The following is a 10,508-nucleotide window of genomic DNA, read 5'->3' as shown; positions in this document are numbered from 1 at the left end:
TCTATCTGTCTGTCTGTCTGTCTGTCTATCTGTCTGTCTATCTGTCTTATCTGAACAGTTGGCAAAACTGTTTTAGTGCTTCTGTTTAAATTATGAGGGTTTTAATTAAATGTTATAAAGAGAAAAAGGTCACTCTGCTTTTGTTGACATTACTGATAACATTTATGTAGAGTGGGTGCGATTTGTGAAGCGTGCGTGTGCGTAAGTGTGTGTCCTTCTTTTTCTCACGATGTGAGGACACACGGTAAATGTGTTTGCACAGCGAATCACGTATGCGAGCACACGCTCCTGAGAGCGCACCTGTAAAAACACGGGACGTGGACGCACGCGACGAGCAGAAAATTGAGCAAAGTAAAGAGCAGGAGGAGAATGGTGGGTGTCAGATCGTGGGAGGTGAGAGATTACCATCATCTCCAGCTTAATGTTTCAGTCTCTTCTTATCACTGTCTGCCCTCCCCCTCTCTCTCCTCCTCCTTTGCCTCAGAGCCGCCAATAAATTATGGATGCTTATTAGAAAAGGGCAATATTCAGCATCCCAAATAAACGCAGTGGCAAAAGACATAAAAGAGACACAAACAAAAAGTGCTGATATGCGGTTAGGAAGAGTTGAAGTCGCAGGGGAGCCAGTGGCCGGACCAGTTAAACCTGGAACAATTTCTTTCTAGGTCACCGACATTAAGGCTGTGTAATCGCAGCCAAGGTGGAGGGAGCATTTGAGTCTGTTACATCGGTGGTATTACAACTAACGTAATCTTAATAGAAAGTGCTTTTAATAAAAGAGACTCATAATTGCAACTTCTGTTTGCTGACTTTGATGCTGCATTTTATAAAGGTCGGAGCTAATGTCATAATTTCATATTCTGTTTAATACGCCAAGATTATTGCTCAGGTTGAAAAAAAATCTGATATGATAAAATATAGAGCAATAATGATATTGTCAGGCTGTGTGTTGTAACATCAATTTTAAACAGACACATTCCCCTTTTTGATTTCAGCTCTATTCAAGTTTGGCTATTGAACAGCAAGTAAAGAACACACTGAACTGATTGTGTTTTGCTGTCCTCCACATCAAAACAGGTATGTTGGCATGGCAACATGTGTGCCAGCAGAGGATTACATTTAGTTCTGGAAATGTTGGTCACCAGTGCCACTTTACTTCCCTTGAACTGACATGAGTGGAGAAAAGAGTAGTGAGTGAAATTTCTGCGTATTATCAGGCATGTACAGTTTTATTACACGTAAATTCTGAAGTGAAGTGTTTCAAATTCAAACTTATTTCTCAAGTAGATGCTCTTCATTTTCCTCTGTGTGCAAAACTATAAAGTAGGATGCAACCTCACACAAACACACACACACAAATAAAAAATCTGGGAAATGATTCCCAGGGTTTTTTTTTATACTTCCTTGGGCAACATCTTCAAAGTGATGTTAAATTTGTGCACTATTTAGGTATATTAAACTTTTTCACTTTCTGCATCACTTATAGTGTTTTGTTCTATAGCCGATGGCAAGGCCTCTCCTTCTCAGCTTGTGCTGCTGGGGCGCTTTTCAAATTAAAAAGAAGGGGGGAAAAAAATCCACTGTTAAAGAAACGCCATTGATTTAAGTTCATTAAATTTCCTGTTAACAAGCCCATAATGAAGCATCGTATTGCAGGCTAATGCAGTCTGGATTCCATCTAGAGCACCAGCTAATGGTGCTGTGTGACTTTGTCAAGCAATCAATAATTTGGTGTCTGAGTGAACTTTACTGCCTCACACAGTGAGACGTGATTCAGTGCCACATAGATGGAGAGACACTTTCTCCGGGTGCAATCTGTCTGTGCTCAGTCCCTCAGTGGAAGTTGAACATCATGCAAGATTATCTTGACATTTGCTCCTTAAGTGTGTTGAATTTAGTGCATAAGAGCACGTCACATCCAACATGGAATGCCTGAAGACTCCAGTACACTTGGATTAGATGGAATTTGAAAATCTCTTTATATGTGTTCAATGATGTTTGTGATTAATGTGTGGAGAAACATATGAAAAGCTAATCCCTTGGGAGAAAACAGAGCAGCAGAAAGAAGACTGCAATAAACAAGATGCACCATGGATGATCTTGTTAAGCTTAAAGCTTGCCTTAAGAAAACATACGGTGTGTTGATTTTTCCCCCTTTGAAATGCAGCATTGTGTTTCTTTGGTATATCCCTTTGCAATCTGACAGACAGGTGTTACAAGCTTCGTGACAGCCTATCTGAATTCACAGAGGTGCAATCAATACTAAACTGCTGCGGGAGAAACGGGGACCGATCCACAAGTCCCTGCTGAGCCAGCAAACTGTTGCAAAGAGAAGAAAAGTGTGTCTGCTGTGAACAAACACGACCCACTCACGCCTGCGCACACGTACAAGACTTAGAGCTTTACGGGCTTGGACGCTTCCCACACTCTGATACACAAACACCTGCATGCGCAGACTCATGCGGGCATGGGCTGACTAAAACACAAGCATCCAAACATGCCCCGGAGAAGGCTACAGCAAATGAACCTCGCAGGCGTCCAAACCGCTGACATCAATCAGGCATACTTCATCATTGGGCTCCCGATGGACGCTGAGTCGCATCTGTCTGCCGAAACAAGTGCTAAACAATTCCAAAGTGATGGAAACCATTTTATGCATATGTGCCTGCAGCGTGCCAAACTCGTTGGCTCCTTTCCCGTTCCTCCTAACTTGTGATGTGTACTGCTGTTGTGCAAATTCTGACAGTTAGCTCTGTATGAGACAACCTTTTTGGAGATGTACGATTACCTGTGTACATGAAACTGTTTTGTGCAGCTGAGCACCAACACCCCTATATGGTCCACCTGGGAGTTTGTGAAAGCTGGCCAATACTTTTTCACAAAGCCCTGGGGCTTTTCTTACATCGGCAATGACTGAGAGCGCCCAGGTGCACAAAGGATCCTAAAAAATTATACATACATACATACATGCTTACATGCATAACCCAGCACCTTGTGCATCTTTTTCTGACCTGTTGTTTATTTGTAGGAGTATGCCCAAAACAACTCTACAACTGATTCAGCTATGAGGAAGACTAGACCAGGTCAAGAAAGCAGAAGATTACAGTAGTCCCTCGCTACTTCACAGTTCGTTTATTGCAGACTCACTCTATCGGGGTTTTTCAAAATAAAATTGGACATGACACACAATTGGCTGATTGATGGATGAGTCACACAATCGGCAGGGAATTTTTATTCAAAATAAATCATCTAAAAATATTTAGCACATTTGTGCAGCCTGGAGCTGCAGAAAAAGCTTCCTCCTGGACCTTTGTGCAGCCCATACTGCAGGATAAACTTCCTGCTGCAGCTGATCAGCTGTTCTCCTGTAGAGTGGAGAAGTGGGCGTGGCCAAAAGCACTTGCAGGTGGCAAAGAGCAGAAGAGGCAGGGAGCTGAAATCATGATGTTCTGTTCTCGTTTAGAGTGTTTAGAGTTTAGAAACATTGTTTAGAAGAGGGGTCTGCAACCTGAGGATCTGGAGCCACATGCGGCTGTTTGGTCCCCCTGCAGCGGCTCTTTCAAGCTTTGACCAAAACTGACATAAAAGTGAATTTTATTGCTTGTTACAACAACTAAAAGGGCTAGTTTTAACAGTTTTCCTGTCATTTATTTTGCAAACATATAAATACTAGAAACATTACAAGGAGTAAAACAAACTCACTTTCACTTTACGCTTTATTTCTTCAAAGTAGGATACGTGTTTTCTAGAATTAAAAAATAATAATAATAATCACATAAGGCGGCATAGTTTTGTTGTTTTAGTTTTTAGAAACTGGGCAAAAACTAGTTTTGTTTTCCTTCTTTACAAGAATCAGGTCTTTTATTTTGTCTTAGAATGTAAAAAAAAAAAAACAATAAATGTTAAAAAAATAAAATAAAATTAGATATTTTTAGTTTTATAAAATCACCCCTACTGTCCAGAAAAGCACCCTCCGACAAAATTAAAGTGGTCCGTGGGCCACCAGTTGAGAATCCCAGTTGTAGCAGGTATTGTGGCTCCGGACACGTTTAATTTAGTGAACAAAGGGGCAGAAATGGCTCTTTTGATCGTACAGGTTGCAGACCCCTGGGTTAGAACATTGCAAGAGTTTGGGAAGGGTTTAAAATGCCTTTATTTATACTACTGCTTACTACTTGTACTGCTATCACTACTTTGCGATTTTTCACTTATCGCGGGTTTTCATGGTGCGGATCCCCTGCGATAAATGAAGTACCACTGTATACAACAGATATAAGGACAACCCAACAGAAATGTCTAACTGAACTACATTACAGCTGGTAGCAGTACACGAAAAATGGTTTTCTTTTAATCCTTAAAACATTTGATTTACAAGGCTCTGTGTAAATGCATTTGAAGCTGTTTATGAGATGAAAGTAAAACTTAGACGAGTTTTTTTTTTTCTTCTTTTTAATTATTCTGCAGCAAAGTGTGACATTTAAAACTGATTAAAGGTAAAAGTGATGACAAGCATTTTTGGAGATTCCATATGGCTGTGTCACTTCACATAGACACTATACTTTACATAACTGACAGAAAGAAGAAAACTCAACATTCTGAATGAAAAAAATGCTTAAAGAATGTAACATCAAATTGATCAGGATTTGAAAAAGATGACTAAACTGTTGCTGTGAGCTGGTCATAGTTTACACTATTATTGATATGCCGACAGCGCTGTGAAGCATCAGAGTAATACAAGTCTGATTAGTTAGCAAGGACTTTTACACAGGCCTACAAGCTCCAGCAAATGAAAGCTTGTCATAATCTTGCAGTGTGACGGCAGGCTGCAGGATTGCATGTGACAACCGCGCTCTGTGCAGCTTTGACTGAACAGAGCCTGTTTTCAATGGCTGCCACATTCCTCAAAACGTCAAAATCAAAGTATCAAAGCAGACAGATGAGTTTGTGTCTGCCTCGCCCGAAGGGACAGGGAAGGATGCATGTCTGGCCAGGCGCCTGCAGCTCAAGAAACTGAGCTGCTGTAATACAGTGAGACTGTGGGCTTAAGAGGGTACAAATCTCAGCCTTATCCTCAAAAGCACAGAGTGGCTGTCCTGTTTAACCTGACAGAGACAAGCCGCAGTCCCCGAGAGCTCTGCCACTCTGATCCAAGTTTAAACCCTCTGAGAGTGCAGCCGATTCAGAATGCATGGGACCCTGAGATAAGAGAGGCTTATTACCAAATGTTCAATTCAAAACAAAAATAATAATAAACTTACAGTCACAATATATGTCAATATCTCACACCTTTAGGTGGAATTAATTCTTAAAAAATCACTTTGTGAGGTTTTCCCTCCCACTATAATACATCATTGGATGTTTTCAGAGGTGCTTTCTAAGAAATATCTATTTTGTCAGATGATCAGTCCATCTAGTCTAGTTTAAAATCCAAAAACAAGTTTAGTCTTGAGCTTCCAACGTACAGAATGAGCTTAAAACATGTTTGCATGATGTTCTTACCGTAAACTCCTTGGCCACAGACAAGCTGATGGACACTGGAGAAAAGCAAGAACCAGATAAACTCCATGTTCAGCTCAGTTCCCTCATAACCTGCAAACAGAGAAGACAGAGGATCATGGAGATGTGAAGGCGGCAACCTCTGACACGCTGTAAAAATAATAAAAAAAGGCATAACATAAATTGTGGTTTTATATCCAACAGTTTGTCTCACAACCCGTGAGAATAATGCTATGGAGCAATTCTGCCTCCAACATCTCCTCATTCAGTTTAAAGGGCGGGTAATTCAATCACGACACCGTGGATTAGACAAAGCTTACAAGCCAGGCTGCGTGTTAGAGAATTGGAGATTGACAGGATTGGAGAGGTCTGTTGTTCAGCCTGAATAATAATGTAAAAAAAAAAAAAAAAAAATGCTTGTCCCCTTTCTGGCTGAGCTATCAGGTGTAGTCCAGACAGGGAGGGGGCAACTATAGGGATTAAACTGCAGCCTTCACTGAAGATTATAAGTGGAGGGTCCAGGACTTCAGACCCTGCAGTGAAAAACGAATCTGATCCCCAAGAAATGAATATATCTGAAATAAATAGTTTAAAAATTATATCTCATCATCTTTATATTAAGTTGTAACATCACATGGTGGTGGTTTCAGTGAGCGCGTTTTAGGTTCAGGAGGAAAACCAGGAATGACATGTGGGGGAGAGAGGTGGGGTGGGGGAGAGAGGTGGGGTGGGGGTGGGGGGTCCACACTTTTTTTTTTTCCAAACACATGTGTCTGTGTGTGTGCATGTGCGCGCCCGGAGTCAATCGGCGGGTTGCGTGATGAAGCGCGCGCCGCGATGAAAGTTTCATCGTGACGCACGAGAATTAACGAGAGCAGCTGCTGACATGTATGTCCTCGTGTTATCGATGGGAATAAACGGCAGCGGATGAAAGGACCAGAGCTCCCACTGTTTGATCGGAGCTGTTGATGCGCACGGGTCAACTTTGACAATGTTTGCTGTAACTCGCGCACGAATGGATTCACTTTCTTTTTTTTATGTTTCCAGGCAAAGGGACACAGAGTAGAAGGCTCGTGTGTGAATGACTGTGTTCTGGATAGAAAGCAGCTCATGGGTCGGATCTACCTTGTCTCCGGAGGCGCTGCGCTCTCTCCGCTCAGCCGGGAGAATCCCTCCGCTCCCGGCGCATCTACACAAACACCAGTTGAAAACTTTTTCAATCCTCTTCCTGACAGTCTTCAGAAACAAAAAAAAATCCTTGGGAGTAGATGAGATATGACGCTCCAAGACCTCGGAAAGAATTCCCTCTAAAACTTTTTAATATATAAGTAGCAGGCGCAAAGTGTGGAGTCTCAGTTCCTCTGAGCCCCCTCCGCAAAGATGGAAGAAGAAAAAAAACAAAAAAGACTTCACTCCTTTTTAAAAAAAAACAAAAAAAAACCCAACTCATCAAGTGTTTGAGAGGAAGAAAAGAATGCTCATCCTTCTTTGTTTGAGGCTTTTTGTGTGTGTGTGTAAAATATGAGATTGAAGTGTCTTTACTGGACGTCCCTCTTCGCTTCCGGCTGGGGGGACAGTGCAGTCGAGCCCCCTGTGGATGATGCGCTCCCCACCCCCACCCCCACTCCGCGGCTTCAATCAACGCTGTGTCTGTGGAGTCCGAGAGATGCTGGCCAAGTGGAATGTGCGCAGACTGAGAACGACCGCCCATGTCTGCGCGCACGCGAGAGAGAGGGAGAGAGAGAGGCGGGAGGGGAGGGAGGGGGGTGCGCTCAGGCTTCACAGCTCCGCACTGAACAGGTTGTCAGTGGGAAAAGAAAAAGCGCAGCGCGGCTCCCAGCTCTGCGCTTCCCTCTCTCCACTCCTGGTGCCACAGGATGGAGTGCAGCTCATCTTTTTATTTTTGCCACCTTATGTTTTATTGTTTAGTTTAGTGTTGTGGGGGGGGGGGGGGGGGGTAAGGGTCATCACAATTGTGTTGCTGTGCGACCAATAGCCGGTGCCAATTAGAACTAAAAGAAGCTCAGCAAATTTCTTTAGTTTTATGTATTCGTGTATGATCAGTCCCAAAACCCCTAAAAAAAAACTCTGCTAAAGTCACCACCCCCACCCACCCCACACACGCACGCGCGCACACACACACACACACCTTCCACACCCTCTTAACTCCCCTTCTGTGCTCCTCGACGTCAGAGTGCTTCCTGTGAGTTCACGTTGAGGCCACGGGGGGGCGTGTTTCAGCTCATTATCTCTAGACTGTGATGTTCCCACGTTTCACTCTTGTGTGCGTGTGTGTGCGTGTGTGTTTGTTCTTGTAAACGTACTTTTTGGGGGCTTTGCATTGCTTTCCATTCATTTTCTATAGCTTAACCTTGATCCTTAGCCTAAACCTAACCATTACTAGTACATACCTAACCCTAACACTAACCCATCCACAATCCACACCTTAGTCCTAAACCTAACCCCTAACACCACAACGAGACTTCGCCTTATGGGGACCTGGCATTGGTCCCCATATGAGCAGTTGGTTCCCACAGTGCATGATTTTTTTTTTATTTTTTTTTTGTAAAATTGGTCCCTTCAAGGTAACTTGAAACAAAAACACACACACATGCATGTGTGCGCGCGTGCGTGCATGTGTGGTGTGATGGAATGGGTGAGCATCTGGACTGAATGAAGCAGAAACGGGAGGCTTGCTGATGTTGAATTAAAGGTTGTTTGATTTCAGAAGTTTAATCCAACATGGAATTTGTGTTTAACCCTGATTTTCTGTTTGTTGACTAAACAAAAAAAAAAAAAGATGGGGGGGGGGAAGCTTTTTATTTTTATTTATTTATTTGTGTGTGTGTGTGTGTGTGTGTGTGCGTGCGTGTTTGACCATGAAAATTGGGTGACAAAGAAAATCAGCTAACGAGATGATAAAAAAAACAGACATTTCCATGGAGAAATTATGATTTTTTTTTCCCCCATATTATTATTTATTTTATTTAGTAGATAAATTCAATTCAATTCAAAAATACTTTATTAATCCCAAAGGGAAATTAATTGTTGTTGTAACTCATCATCCTGGTTTCATTGTTGCTGATAGCTAGAAGGATCTCTTGTTGCAGTCCTTCCCACAGCGGATCTGAAGAAACTGGCTGCAGATGCCAATCTGTACACCCAGACCCAGCAGATCTCTTGGTCCTCTTGGGCAGCAGGACTGCCTGAATGACAGGCTCCTCCCTCTAGCTATGGCCATTTTATCCAGCATCCTGCCGAGCCCCTCGTCACCGCGGACTTAACTGCAGGTGCCGAGGGGACGATCTCAGTCATCCCGCTGTCACGAGCCACATTACCCGCTACCTACAAGATCTCAGCAGTCAGGCACTCGAGCACTGTCTCCAAGTAGATGGTAATGCATCCACAGCACCTCCTTTTCAACTCATTTAGGATTTGGGGCTGTAGTTGAGATATTATTTGAGCTTTTGAGATGTTATTCAGCAGCTCCCAGTTGTAGAAAACCAGCCTGTTGTTATAGTTACGCATCATAACAAATGTCCAAAGGTGAAAAAAAAAAAGGTTTCAGTAAAAATCCTTCCAGCAGCACATCATCCGATACCAGAGAAAGTAATCATCTGAAAAAAATCGATTTACATCCTTTAAAAAGCGTAATTAAAGTTTTCAAAAGCTAAATCTCAGAATGAATGTCAGACAGCTACTCCAGCGTGCAGCCACCTTGAGCGCCACATTTCTGGAATAGTTTTTCGTTATCCTTTTCTTTCTTTATACAGAATAAACAGTCTTTGTCCAGTCCACTTTAACCTTGGAAATGCATTGCGGCTGATTATCTATTTGGCTAATGCTTCCTTTGCCCTGTTTCAGGTACTAATGCTGCAGATTCAGGACAATGAACTTGTTTACAGAAAATATAACTTTTGCATATTATTAAGCAGAACACCATTCTACACCATAATCCCTGCTCATATCGGACCTCTGCAAGCTTCAAAACTCAATGAAATGTGTAAAAAGGGGAACCATAGACGTTTTTTGAGGAATATCATAAGACTTCCTTAGTGTTTCATGTTTATTTGTAGCTTTAAAAACACATAAAATCTTCAACAAGACTTGCAGCTCGTGTCTAATATCTGACATCAAATCTAAGAAAAGTGTTTCCTGCATGTTCCATGTGTTATAAACTGAACTAAATGTTCTGATGTTCTGCATGAACCATCACTGCCTGGAGTTACTTTCTGTTTGGTGCCGTGTAAAAGCTATTGATGCTGCTGTACTTCATTTGCAAAAAACAGAAAGGTGCATGCTAAATTTGTATTTGTAACATACACATGAGCACTAATGTTGCCTATTGCAGCTCATAACCATGTGCTCTGCTTTCAGATACAGTGACAACGTTTTGATCAGGTTTATGCAGAAAATAAAGTGTTACCTCGCTGTCAAATACTCATGGGCCCACACTGCAGTACATTCAAATCTCAGATCTCTGAAAGCTTTTTACACCTATGAGTATATTAGGATGAAACCAGGTTATGACACTTATACTCTAAAAAATATCTGTAGTTTTTCAATTGTCTTGTTTTACAAGCTGAATGTCTTCATTTGATTTAATCCTTGTTTTGTCAGAACAAAAAAGGCGCATGTAGAGAATGATCTGTGTAAATGCTCCATGATCACAGAAAGTTTTATTTAGGAGTAGACTTTTATTGCTGAGCTCTCTGCACCAAACATGTCGTTAACATTCATGTCCTTCAGTCACGTCTGGGTGGTGGCAAGAAGTGAACGTTTGGGGATTTGTCGAGACATTCCTAAGCTGATTCAAGACACTCAGTAATTACTTAGCACCCTCAATTCAAATAAATCTTTGACTCAGAGTAAACAAAATCACGAGATCTGGCTCGAGCTTCTCTTTTCCTTCCTTCCCCTCCTTTTTGCCCCTCGTTCTGGACCACATCCAGCAGTCTTGGCATGTCTTCCAGAGAGCGCATCACTGCTGCTTATGGCAATGAATCTCAGAG

At 42.1% G+C, this 10,508-nt stretch overlaps 1 protein-coding gene across 1 annotated transcript in view; it reads right to left on the bottom strand.

The window, feature by feature from the left end:
* The window catches only part of LOC119423307 (MAM domain-containing glycosylphosphatidylinositol anchor protein 1), a 230,866-nt gene extending 223,861 nt beyond the window's left edge, over positions 1 to 7,005 (bottom strand). Inside the window, exons 1-2 of the mRNA XM_037690686.1 lie at positions 6,622 to 7,005; positions 5,500 to 5,589 (exon numbers count right to left, since the gene is read on the bottom strand). Coding sequence (XP_037546614.1) covers positions 5,500 to 5,566 — 67 coding nt within the window. The 5' untranslated portion in view covers positions 5,567 to 5,589; positions 6,622 to 7,005. The remainder of the gene's footprint in view (positions 1 to 5,499; positions 5,590 to 6,621) is intronic.
* Positions 7,006 to 10,508: the final 3,503 nt, after the last annotated feature.

This window comes from Nematolebias whitei, chromosome 2 (genome assembly GCF_014905685.2).
Source record: "Nematolebias whitei isolate Nwh7 chromosome 2, NemWhi1, whole genome shotgun sequence".
Classification (NCBI taxonomy): Eukaryota; Metazoa; Chordata; class Actinopteri; order Cyprinodontiformes; family Rivulidae; genus Nematolebias; species Nematolebias whitei.
Note: the sequence above shows the minus strand (reverse complement) of the source record. Positions and strands in the feature narration are given on the sequence as shown.